The following is a 13302-nucleotide window of genomic DNA, read 5'->3' on the forward strand; positions in this document are numbered from 1 at the left end:
AAGTAGGGCCCAGGATTTCTACCATGGTTTCAGCCAGAGTTTTATCTGTTTCAGATGTTGGAATTTCACAAAAAATTTCACTTGAAGAAAAGGCCCTTTGAACCAGAATTCCTTTTGAAAACCACTAGACTGAATGTTATTTCAAAGCCTTGTGATTTTGAAATCTTATCATTCATTCAACAAATATTTATTGAGTGATGGCTGTGTGCCAAGCACTGTGCTAGGCACAGACGATATGGTAAAGAACTAGACAGAAAATGTCGCTGACCCCCTAGAGCTTACAGTCTACCTTCTCTCTCATTCTCTTCCCTAGGTCTACATCTTCATGATTGCCAATGTTAACCACCATCGGCCCCAGTTTCTGGAGGCTCGTTATGAAGTCAGAGTTCCCCAGGATACACTGCCTGGGGTGGAGCTCCTTCAAGTCCAGGCCACAGACCCAGACAAGGGCAAGGGCCTCATCTACACCATACATGGTAGCCAAGACCCTGGCAGTGCCAGTCTCTTCCAGCTGGATCCAAGCAGCGGTGTCCTGGTAACTGTGGGGAAGTTGGATCTGGGCTTGGGCCCCTCCCAGCACACGCTGACAGTTATGGTGAGTAAACTGAGAAATCAGGGAAAGATGCACTTGCATGTGGATGTGTGGGGGTGGACATGCACAGAGGCATGCTGAAGGTTCCCTTTCCCCTGACGAGCCAGGTGTACTGATGCTCATGATGACCCATGACATGAGATGTGACATTTCATAGCCGGCCAGGGGCGCCTTCCATAAGGGATGCCTGAGAGTAAAGAAGAGGGGATGGCTGCTAAGAGGGCTCCTGCAACCCCAGCTTTCTCTGGGCTCACTCCAAATACCCCTAGTAGTTTTCTCCCTGCTCCATGACTGCATGACCACAATGTGGACTGACATGGTATCAGAGCTGAGAAGGAGACCAGAGACTATCTCCCCCTAGTGCAAGCACTGGGGTGAAGAAGTGAGGCGTGCGGGGCACAACATTGAAGAAGGACTCACTTTCAGGGTTCTGTGCCACACTTTTGTGACCCCGAGAGGTAGCCTCCTTCAGTCTATGCCCTGCATGCCTCATGTGTCTCACTGTGTCCCAGCCCTGACCCAACCCACTTCTCTCATCTTACACCTGAGGCCCACAGAGGGACAGAGACTTGTTCACCAACAGTTCTTAATGATGGAACCAGAATCAAAGCCAGTCTCCCTGATTCAAGGTGCAGGGTTTTATGTGCTAGTTTATCAACTTCTGGCCACATAAATACACATTAAAGGCTCTGCAAAGTCCTGCAGCAAAGAAAACTTTAACTTCATTTAATTCAGTGCCCCCTAAATTTAGTTGACCATAGAATTTTTCCTGCTGTGTAACATGTTAACATCTTGAAGAACTAATAGTCTCTGAGACCTAATTTGGAAAATACTGTTTCTGTGCTTATTTCTACCTTTCTCCTAAAGTAGGATTATCCACGAAAATAGCTAAGCCTAATAATCACTAATCTATAAATTTTTTTTTTAAAAAGAGAGCATAAATGAGTGCAAAATTTAAATGGATACAGAGAGTTACAATTAGGTATATTTTTCACTGGTATTCTATTTCATTGGCCTTAATTTAACCCTGCCTACTCCCATTCCATTTGCTGCTCATGGCATTATCCCCTTGGGCCCATAGGTCCGAGACCAGGAGATGCCCATCAAGAGGAACTTTGTGTGGGTGTCCATTTACGTGGAGGATGGAAACCTCCACCCACCCCACTTCACCCAGCTCCACTATGAGGCAAGTGTTCCTGACACCACGACCCCTGGCACAGAGCTGCTCCAGGTCCGAGCCATGGATGGTGACCGGGGAGCCAATGCTGAGGTCCACTACTCCCTCCTCAAAGGTGAGAGGCTTGGCCATGAGTCCGGAGCAAGAGGGAAGAGTCTCTGACAATGAGAAAAAGCACCAGAGGCATGAATTTGCAAGTTAATCAAATGCCAGGTTCTCTAAGCTTTGGCAAATACCATTTCTAGAGTGTTCTCTGGGATTATAATAACCTAACTTAATGCACTTCCAAAGATGGTAAGAATAGTAACTAAGGGCCTACTTAAGTTATGGAAGAATTTATATACATATTATGTATACCAACAACCGTACTTGTAAAGAATGCTTATGAAGTCCACATAATATTTTAAAATGTAGTATCTTTGTGCCTTTACAATAGAAGGGACCTATAAATACCTTATACGATGTATGGCATAGCTGTAGGAATTACATTTAGGGGTAACATTTTCATTAAGGCCGTATCACGATTTCATACCTGTTGTATGGTTTTCCCCTCTCAAAAATGGGAGCAATATTCCCTGTGCCAGAAAGTCTTTGTAAAGATTAAAAGAGAAAATGTATGTTAATACATGTTGTAAACTGTAAAATATTATATGAATGCCAAGGGTTTATTGTTTTCATTGATAAGTGTTAATTATACATATTTAAAGAAACAAAAAGGGCAATATCTAGTACCAGCTAATTATTAATGATACTTTTAATGTTTGATAATTCATAATTAATGACATTTAATAATTATTATCTTTAATAAAGTTAATACTCTGTAGAGCTAGATGTTGTGGAGAGACAAAGTGAATATGACTTGCTTTCCGCTCTCACAGAGCATAATGTTCATTTATTGCTTATATACTTTCCAGAAATCAGAGCTTTTGTATTTTTTTTAAGGAACAGAAGTTCCTTGCCATGCAGCAGAAATCTATGCATCACTGAAGGACAATAATACAAATTAACCCATTAATTTCTTACTTTTTGTGATTTATGAAGCATATTCACATCTTTTATCTCATTGACAACCCCATTGATGGAGGTACTAATTTTATTTTCCAGATAAGATTAGTTTTCAAATATTCTTCTGATTATAGAAGTAACACATGCTCATTTTTTAAAACATGAGAGAAGCAGGAATATATAAAGAAGAAAATAGCACTCGGTCACAGTTTTCAGCACAGACAAAATAATTTTGTGTATTTCCCTCTTATCTTTTTGGTGCATATTTTTGCTATAGTAAGATTGAAGTGAATATATAATTTTGCGCCCCAACTTTTTCTCTCAGCAGTATAACATAAATTATAATTATGCTTAGGTAGTCTACTTGGCTACTTTTAATAGAACAACTTTTAAACTGCAGTCTACCTATTGAAACTGTTCTTTAACAGAACTTAGGGTTTGTATCACATGGGCAAATTGGGAGATCACCTCACTAGTCTGCTGGAGAATGGCTTCCATGAGTGGGGGAGGAATGAGATGGAATGTTTTATGATGAAGCCTGGCTATTTGTTTGCCATTGAAATAATAAAATATGCACCAGTCATAAACAGCATAAGAATGGTAAAGAGCAATACTTCCCTGGGTGGAAGACCTGTACCCCTGGTGGTGAGCAGAATTACTCAGATGTTACTGAGTCATGGCATTAAATAGGTAATCATCTCATCACAAGAAAAAAAAATGTGCCTATGTGAGATGATGGATGTTAGCTAACTTATTTTGGCAATCACTTTGCAATATGAAATCATTATATTGTACACCTTAAACCAACACAACATTATATGTCAATTATATCTCAATAAAACTGGGGGGAGTGTCAGTTATGAAAGATGAAATTCTAGAGACCTGCTGTATGACATTGTGCTTATGGTTAACAATACTGTGCTATATCCTTAAACATTTGTTAAGAGGTAGATATATTATCTGTTCTTACCATAAAAAGAAAGAGAGAGGGAGGGAGGGAGGAAGGAAGGAAGGAAGGAACGAACGAACGAACTGTTGCTATCTAAATAAGGTCAGGCTTAAAAAACTGTGATAACTTCGAGACACTATTTTTTAGGGAAATACAATTAATTTTCAACATTTTTTGTGAATCATATAATGTCGTATAACCATAACTTTCTTTAAAACTTAAATTTGAAATGTTATTATGCATGTATCAAAATAAATACTAAATTTTAAAAGGCCTACAAAAAATAGGCGATCAGATATGGAGAAAGTACTCCCCCTTGATTCTCATTTGGGCTTCCTGATTAGTCAAGGACGAAGATTTCCTGGATAATAGAATCTCTTTAATTTTTCCCTAATACTTGCTACTCTTTGTTTTTACCACAGAAAGAGGATAGGTCTCAGGCTCACATCCTTTAGCAAGCAATAGATTTTACCCAGATTTTAATAAGATATTTTTTCCTACTGACTTGTAGCTATGGTAACCTCTGATTTACGGCAAGCAATAATGATTTTCTTTTTTAAAGTAGCAATACAAAAGTTGCCTGTTAAAATATTTTAAATTTAAGAAAATGAGTCAATTTAAAGGAAAATATCCATTCAATAATTGTACAAAATAGTAAAGGTAGAAGCTGGGTATTGAAAAAACTTGTAAAGACAATGTGAGAATGCCTAAAGTTTAGGAAATCCAGGTGTGGTAGAAAGGGCATTTGATCAGGAGCCTCAAGGTCTGGGTGTTCTATCCAGTCCCTCCCCATTTACCTCGTGCCATTCAACCCCCAAGCCTGACACGGACAGATCTTTCCACCATAGACTACCCAGGGAACAGAGAGAGTAGTGTTTTAAAGTCTGACCACTGAAATACAGAGAGGAGTGTGCTTTTCCTACAAAGCATATGTTTCCTTTCTTTGCTTTCAAGACCTTCTGCAGCTTTGGTTTGCAGCTTAAGTTGTGACCCCAAAACTGAGTGATCATTGAAACTGCCATTTATGGAGTACATACCATGTGCATGATGTAGGGTATTTTATAAAACAGTATCTTCCATATATACTATATCATAACTAAATTCAGAGTAACAAGGGATGTAGATTTTGTCCTGTACAAGTTTTGTGTGATAGCCTCTTTACTGATCTAGAAAGTATCTCTTGAACATGTGGTAAATTTCAGTTTGTCTTGTCTTTTGTTTCAGGGAACAGAGAGGGTTTCTTCAACATCAATGCCCTGCTAGGCATCATCACTCTGGCCCAGAAACTTGATCAGGCAAATCATGCCCGGTATAGTCTGACAGTCAAGGCAGAAGATCAAGGCTCCCCACAGTGGCATGACCTGGCTACAGTGATCATTAATGTCTACCCCTCAGATAGCAGTGCCCCCATCTTCTCCAAAGCTGAGTACTTTGTAGAGATCCCTGAATCAATCCCTGTTGGCTCACCAATCCTCCTTGTATCAGCTATAAGCTCCTCAGAAGTTACCTATGAGTTAAGAGAGGGAAACAAGGATGGTGTATTCTCCATGAACTCATATTCTGGCCTCATTTCCACCCAGAAGAAAATGGACCATGAGAAAATTTCATCTTACCAGCTGAAAATCCGAGGCAGCAATATGGCAGGTGCATTTACTGATGTCATGGCTCTTGTTTACATCATTGATGAAAATGACAATGCTCCCATGTTCTTAAAGTCCAATTTTGTGGGCCAAGTTAGTGAAGCAGCTCCACTGTACAGCATGATCATGGATGAAACCAACAACCCCCTTGTGATTCGTGCCTCTGACAGTGACGAAGGAGCTAATTCCTTGTTGGTCTATGAAATTTTGGAGCCAGAGGCTTTGAAGTTTTTCAAGATTGATCCCAGCATGGGAACTCTAATCATCATATCAGAGATGGATTATGAGAGCATGCCCTCTTTCCAATTCAGTGTCTATGTCCATGACCAAGGAAACCCTATCTTATTTGCCTCCAGGCCTGTCCAGGTCATCATCAATATCAGAGATGTAAATGACTCTCCTCCCAGGTTCTCAGACCGTGCATATGAAGTAGCCATAGTGAAGCCCATCCATCGGGGTATGGAGCTCCTCATCGTGCGGGCCAGCGATGATGACTCAGAAGTCAATTATAGCATCAAAACTGGCAATGTTGATGAAGCTGTTGCCATCCATCCAATCACAGGTCGTATATCTGTGTTGAATCCTGCTTTCCTGGGGGTCTCTCGGGAGCTCACCATCAGAGCTTCTGATGGCCTGTATCAAGATACTGCACTCGTAAAAATTTTTTTGACACAAGCCCTTAACACAAGCTTACAGTTTGATCAGATTGTCTACAGGGCAACAGTGAAGGAGAATTTACAGGATAGAAAGGCACTGGTGATTCTTGGTGCCCAGGGCAATCATTTGAATGACACTCTTTCCTACTTCCTGTTGAATGGCACAGACATGTTTCATATGGTCAAGTCAGCAGGTGTGTTGCAGACAAGAGGTGTGGTGTTTGACAGAGAAGAGCAGGACACTTATGAGGTGGCAGTGGAATTGAGGGACAATCGGACCCCTCAGAGGGTAGCTCAGGCTCTGGTCAAAGTCTCTGTTGAGGATGTCAATGACAATCCTCCTCGATTTAAGCATCTGCCCTACTATACGATTATCCAAGATGGCACAGAGCCAGGGGATGTCCTCTTTCAGGTATCTGCCACTGACCAGGACTTGGGGGTAAATGGTGCTGTCACATATGCATTTGCAGAAGATTACGCATATTTTCGAATTGACCCCTATCTTGGGGACATATCCCTGAAGAAACCCTTTGATTATAAAGCTTTAAATAAGTATCACCTCAAAGTCATTGCTCGGGACGGAGGAACCCCATCCCTCCAGACTGAGGGAGAAGTACTTGTCACCGTGAGAAATAAAGCCAACCCACTATTTCAGAGTCCTTACTACAAAGTGAGAGTGCCTGAAAATATCACACTCTATACGCCAATTCTCCACACCCAGGCCCGAAGTCCAGAGGGACTCCGACTCATTTACAACATTGTGGAGGAAGAGCCCTTGATGCTGTTCACCACTGACTTCAAGACTGGTGTTCTAACAGTAACAGGCCCTTTGGACTATGAGTCTAAGACCAAACATGTGTTCACAGTCAGAGCCACAGACACAGCTCTGGGGTCATTTTCTGAAGCCACAGTGGAAGTCCTGGTGGAGGACATCAATGATAATCCTCCCACTTTCTCTCAATTGGTCTACACTACTTCAATCTCAGAAGGCTTGCCTGCTCAGACCCCTGTGATCCAACTGTTGGCTTCTGACCAGGATTCAGGGCAGAACCGTGATGTTTCCTATCAGATCGTAGAGGATGGTTCAGATATTTCCAAATTCTTCCAGATCAATGGGAGCACAGGGGAGATGTCCACAGTTCAAGAGCTGGATTATGAAACTCAACAACACTTTCATGTAAAGGTCAGGGCCATGGATAGAGGAGACCCCCCACTCACTGGTGAAACCCTTGTGGTTGTTAATGTATCTGACATCAATGATAACCCCCCAGAGTTCAGGCAACCTCAGTATGAAGCCAATGTCAGTGAGCTGGCAACCTGTGGACACCTGGTTCTTAAAGTCCAAGCTCTTGACCCTGACAGCAGGGACACCTCCCATCTGGAGTACCTGATTCTTTCTGGCAATCAGGACAGGCACTTCTCCATTAACAGCTCATCAGGAATAATTTCTATGTTCAACCTTTGCAAAAAGCACCTGGACTCTTCTTACAATTTGAGGGTAGGTGCTTCTGATGGGGTCTTCCAAGCAACTGTGCCAGTGTATATCAACACTACAAATGCCAACAAGTATAGCCCAGAGTTCCAGCAGCATGTTTACGAGGCAGAATTAGCAGAGAATGCAAAGGTGGGAACGAAGGTCATTGAGTTGCTAGCCATAGACAAAGACAGTGGTCCCTATGGCACTGTAGATTATACCATCATCAATAAACTAGCAGGTGAAAAGTTCTCCATAAACCCCAATGGCCAGATCACCACTCTGCAGAAACTGGATCGGGAAAATTCAACAGAAAGAGTTATTGCTATTAAAGTCATGGCTCAGGATGGAGGAGGAAGAGTGGCATTCTGCACTGTGAAGATCATCCTGACAGATGAAAATGACAACCCTCCACAATTTAAAGCATCTGAGTACACAGTGTCCATTCAATCCAATGTCAGTAAAGATTCCCCAGTTATCCAGGTGTTGGCCTATGATGCAGATGAGGGTCAGAATGCAGATGTCACCTATTCAGTGGACTCAATGGAAGACTTGGATGAAGAGGTCATTGAAGTCAACCCAACTACTGGTGTTGTCAAGGTGAAGGAGAGCTTGGTGGGATTGGAAAATCGGGCCTTTGACTTAAAAATCAAAGCCCAAGATGGGGGCCCTCCTCACTGGAACTCCCTGGTGCTGTTACGGCTTCAGGTAGTTCCTAATGAAGTGTCCTTGCCCAAATTTTCTGAACCTCTGTATACTTTCTCTGCATCTGAAGATCTTCCAGAAGGGTCTGAAATTGGTTCTGTTAAAGCTGTGGCTGCTCAAGATCCAGTCATCTATAGTCTAGTACAGGGCACCACACCAGAGAGCAACAAGGATGGTGTCTTCTCCTTGGACCGAAACACAGGAGTTCTAAAGGTGAGAAAGGCCATGGACTATGAGTCCACCAAATGGTACCAGATTGATTTAATGGCACATTGTCCCCATAATGACACTCACTTGGTTTCCTTGGTCTCTGTCAATATCCAAGTGAAGGATGTCAATGACAATAGGCCTGTATTTGAGGCTGATCCCTATAAGGCTGTACTCACTGAGAATATGCCAGTGGGGACCTCAGTCATTCAGGTGACTGCCAATGACCAGGACACTGGCAATGATGGCCAGGTGAGCTACAGGCTGCCAGTGGACCCTGGTAGCAATATCCATGAGCTCTTTGCCATTGACAGTGAGACTGGCTGGATCACCACACTCCAGGAACTTGACTGTGAGACCCACCAGACCTACCACTTTTATGTGGTGGCCTATGACCATGGAAGGACCATCCAGCTGTCTTCTTCTGTTCTGGTTGAAGTCTCCATTACAGATGAGAATGACAATGCTCCCCGATTTGCTTCTGAAGACTACAGAGGATCTGTGGTTGAGAATAGTGAACCTGGTGAACTTGTGGTCACTCTTCAAACCTTGGATGCTGATATCTCTGAGCAGAACAGACAGGTCACCTGCTATATCACAGGTAAGGATAACTGTCTTGGAATGGAAGCACTGGGGTACATTGAAAAAAGTATAGTAAGAGGTGCCCTAAGACATGGGTTTAAGTTCTGGTTCTGCCACCTATTAGCAATGTGACCTTGGGTAAATCGATTAACCTCCCAGGACCTCAGCTGCTTCATCTATAGACTTTGCATGCCTGTTCTCATTCATCTTATGATGATGCTGCTAAGATCTAACATGAAAAAGCTCTTGAGAGCCTCCTATAAATTGGAAAGTGTTTTGTAGAGAGGATTTCTTGTTTCTTTAGGTGGAGTAGACAGAATAGTAGGGAGATACTATAAATGCTCTCAGTTAGCTTCTAGAGGATGAAGAAGACATCAATAATGGTGTGATCCCTGAAAACTCTGTCATTTGACTGTCCTTGTGGAGTGTATTCTTCCTAGAGCAAGTTGTGGATACTAGAAACACTCCTTAAGTCAATCACAAGATTTAAGTGTTAGAGTGAAAACACTTCCATAGATATGATTCCAGCTCAATCCCCTCATTTCACACACAGGAAAACCAAAGCACAGATAGGGGCAGAAACTCAACCAAGGTCACCCTCCAAGCTTGAGTCAGGTCTGGGATTAAAACCACACCCTATGAGCTATTTTCCCCAGTGGATACCTATTGCAAACCTAAATCACCCCAACCCCTGTCCAGTGTCTGAACCAGCTAGCCAGTGGCCAAAAAAGAGTTTCTTTACTTCTCAATGCCTCTTTCTCCCTCTCCCGGGTGCCATGTCATTCCATCCCCATAGATATGGCTCCTCCTGCTATCACAGCTCTCTGACAGGAAGTTAATGAACCTGAAGTTCCAACCAAGAATCATAGACTCCTATGGAAACAGATCCTGGATCAGAGTCATTTGAAATATGGAAACTTAGGGAGATAGACTTTTATCATCTAATAAAACCAGACTCTAAAAAACACAAAGTCTTAACATCTCTGAGTAATAGAATGAATATCAATAGATCATCAATTCCTGGAATAGTTGAGTCTTGGAACTCTGGAATCTTGGAATCTCATAAATCCATCTCCTCTATCAGTGATTGGTGTCAAGGAAAGATGACTCAGAAGCAAACCTAGTGATCCATGGGAACCTCCACTTAGTCTGTGTCCTCATTTGCAAATTAAAACCTCAGAGAGCTTAGTGTTGTCAATCATTTCCCACTCCTCTACTGTTGAACAGATACTAGATATCAGAAGTTTCTTGTATAAAATTGAAATGTGCTTCCTTTTAACTTCCCCCAATGCTTTCCAAAGAACAAAAAAATAAGAAACCTGCTCCTCAGCTACATATTTTAGAGTGGTGTTTCTCATAGTGATAATTCCATTTAATAGGAGGCCTTTGAAGTCAGAAGAACCTTCAAAACACCAAATAACTGACTCAATATAGAATGGTGGGTCCCTAGTTAAGGCAGGAGATTTTTGTCTTTCCTAGCAATCCTAAAAAAAAGTGTCCTGTGGGCAGCCACCTATGGCACAAACCTGGTTCATTCCTATTCCTTGACTTCTGGAAGCTCTGTTCTATCTTTTTAGAGGGAGATCCCTTGGGCCAGTTTGGCATCAGCCAAGCTGGAGATGAGTGGAGGATTTTCTCAAGGAAGACCCTGGACCGTGAGCACATGGCCAAGTACTTGCTCAGAATCACTGCTTCCGATGGCAAGTTCCAAGCTTCGGTCCTTGTAGAGATCTTCGTCCTGGACGTCAATGATAACAGCCCGCAGTGCTCACAGGTGAGAGTCTTGTGAGGATGAGGTGGCATTGGAGGCAAAGAAGCTGGAGTGAAGGCCAAGAGGAAGGAGAAAGGCTGGGCATCTGAGGCTGGGCATCACTGATCAGCCCTGGCTTCTCCCCAGCTAGCCTCAGACTAGTGCCCTAGGCAGGCATTCTAGGCAATTCTTCCCCTCCACCCCTGGCATAAGGATGTCACCAAGCTCTTTAGAACGCTTGGTCCATACTTCTCCCCCTACACTCCCTTCAAAAGTCTACTTCTCTACAAAATACATCCAGAAGTAAAGTAACTTCTTCATTCTCCAGTCTGCTGTGCCCAGTGGGAAACCCCACCACCACTCAGCTTGTTAGCATAGCTCATTATCGAATACATCCAAAGAGAACTGACCCCAGAGACAGCTCACACTAACCCCATGCCCATATTGTGTACATCCCCACATCTACATGGGTAAAACATACCACCACAGATGCCTCCTTGAGGTTATATGTACACACAAACATGCAGACAGGCAGTTAACGTTTTTGCTTCCTTTGCAACCCTAAATTTCCCGTGAAAACAAATGTTGAATGGTGGTGGTGGTATGTGTGTGCTTGTCTGTGTGTGTTAGGAAAGGAACTGTGTTCTTAGAGGACATAAATGAACAATCATTGTCCCGGAGGCTTTGCGTTTAAACATATTTTTAAAAACACAGTAAATAATTTTTAACTTTGGGAGATTTGCATTACCTCAAAATTTTCAGATAACGTTAAACTATTAACATTTTACTCTTGTAACATTTTAAATAACAATAATTCAAATTTATGTAAAATCCAGCCATTCAGTATATATACATAAATGCAAACTTACACATACTCCCCCATATACACATACACAGAGGATCATCTACAACTCTATATATACATGCAAATACCAATATGTATATACACACAGATACATAAGCATACACCTATATACTCACAACATTCATCCATCTGTATACCCTTCCATATATGGAAGTATACATATATGACTCACACAAACATACTTACATGTGCATTTGCATATATACACTTCACTTATTTGCACAGATATATGCAACACAGACCTTATAACACAAAAAAATACATATGTCCCATCACCTTTTCTTCCTCTGTCTTTTACACTCCAACCACATAAAATCATAGTAGAAAAACAGAACCTATGTTATCAGGATGCATGGAAAATGCCTTTGCAGGATCCAGGATGACCACCTTTTGGGTGGTCTCAGAAGAGCAGCCTTTTTGGGGAGGAGGGTGGCCATCCTTTCCCCTTAGCCATCCTTATAACCAGCCTGCATCCTCCCCATGCTGGAAGAGGTCGGGATCAAACCTACCCTGGCCTTCCCAGGGGTGGTCAACAGCATCACTAGAGCCAGGAAAAAGAGACCTGGGGAGTCTATCTCTACACAGCCTACCCAGGCCCAAAGCCTCCATCCAGAGGACATACAGGGGTTCATGCTCACCCACACCCTACAGTGGGGGAAATCAGTTTGCTTGGAGCCTGTGCCCAGAGACAGCAGCTATAGAAACACTGGGATACCAGGGAGCTCCAGCCTCTTCCCTGTGCCACATCCCCTGCTATGAAAGTACCTGCAGTACTTTGGAGGGTGGGGCAGGTCCTGTGGGCCACTGGGGTCCAGACCTGACTTAAACAGTCAAGGGTCTGTCTTGGGGTATAGGCAGGGGGTGAGCCTGACAGCATGGCCTCACCACAGAGACCAGGATGCCTGGCCTGGAGTGAGTGGCTTGGCTTGACACCTTCCAGAATGCCTAATATCAGGCCCATCTCATCAAACTCACCCAGAAGCCTGAAAGAGTCCCTGTGGTGTAGGTGGTAGCAGGTCCTTCTAGTGTGGGTTTTCAGTGGTGGAATTTCTCTCATTCTGTCTTTTCTGACTAGTCCTCTTGTCATCCTGCTCCTTGTTTTTAATCTCCATTTCCTTGCATGTTTCATCTTATTCTCTCTGTTTCACCCCTGCCCTGCTTCTCTCTCTTTCCCTCTCCCCATCTTGCTCTCTGATCTCTCTCTCTGCTTCTGTCTCCCTCTCTGTCATTTGGCTTCTCTCTCGATCTAGATGTATCTCCCACAATCTCCTTCTTTGTTTTCCATTTCCAGCTTCTCTACACTGGCAAAGTCAGTGAAGATACATCTCCAGGACACTTCATTTTGAAAGTTTCTGCAACAGACTTGGATTCTGATACCAATGCTCAGATCACATACTCTCTGCATGGTCCTGGGGCAGATGAATTTAAGCTGGATCCTCATACAGGTGGGTTTCCTGAGCTTCAGGATCAAACCAAGAACTTATTAATGAATAACAGTGACCAATACCATGCTAGGTTCCTTGGAGAAGAAACGGGGATTCACCTATCCATCCATCCATTCACTCAGCAAACATACTGGCACCATGTACCAAGCATTGTACTAGATGGTGGGGACATAATCAACAGACAGATAAGATCTGGGTCTGTGGGAAAGGTAGTCATTGAATCAGTGGTTTGAAATGTGCTGAGTTAAGAAAAAA

General features: G+C 42.8%; 1 protein-coding gene across 1 annotated transcript in view; it reads left to right on the forward strand.

Annotated features, from left to right (window-relative positions):
- The window catches only part of FAT2 (FAT atypical cadherin 2), a 77754-nt gene that overhangs the window by 34994 nt on the left and 29458 nt on the right, over nt 1-13302 (forward strand). Inside the window, exons 8-12 of the mRNA XM_002920750.4 lie at nt 314-595; nt 1674-1884; nt 4948-9006; nt 10565-10761; nt 12894-13047. Coding sequence (XP_002920796.1) covers nt 314-595; nt 1674-1884; nt 4948-9006; nt 10565-10761; nt 12894-13047 — 4903 coding nt within the window. The remainder of the gene's footprint in view (nt 1-313; nt 596-1673; nt 1885-4947; nt 9007-10564; nt 10762-12893; nt 13048-13302) is intronic.

This window comes from Ailuropoda melanoleuca, chromosome 3 (assembly GCF_002007445.2).
Source record: "Ailuropoda melanoleuca isolate Jingjing chromosome 3, ASM200744v2, whole genome shotgun sequence".
In the NCBI taxonomy this organism is placed as follows: domain Eukaryota; kingdom Metazoa; phylum Chordata; class Mammalia; order Carnivora; family Ursidae; genus Ailuropoda; species Ailuropoda melanoleuca.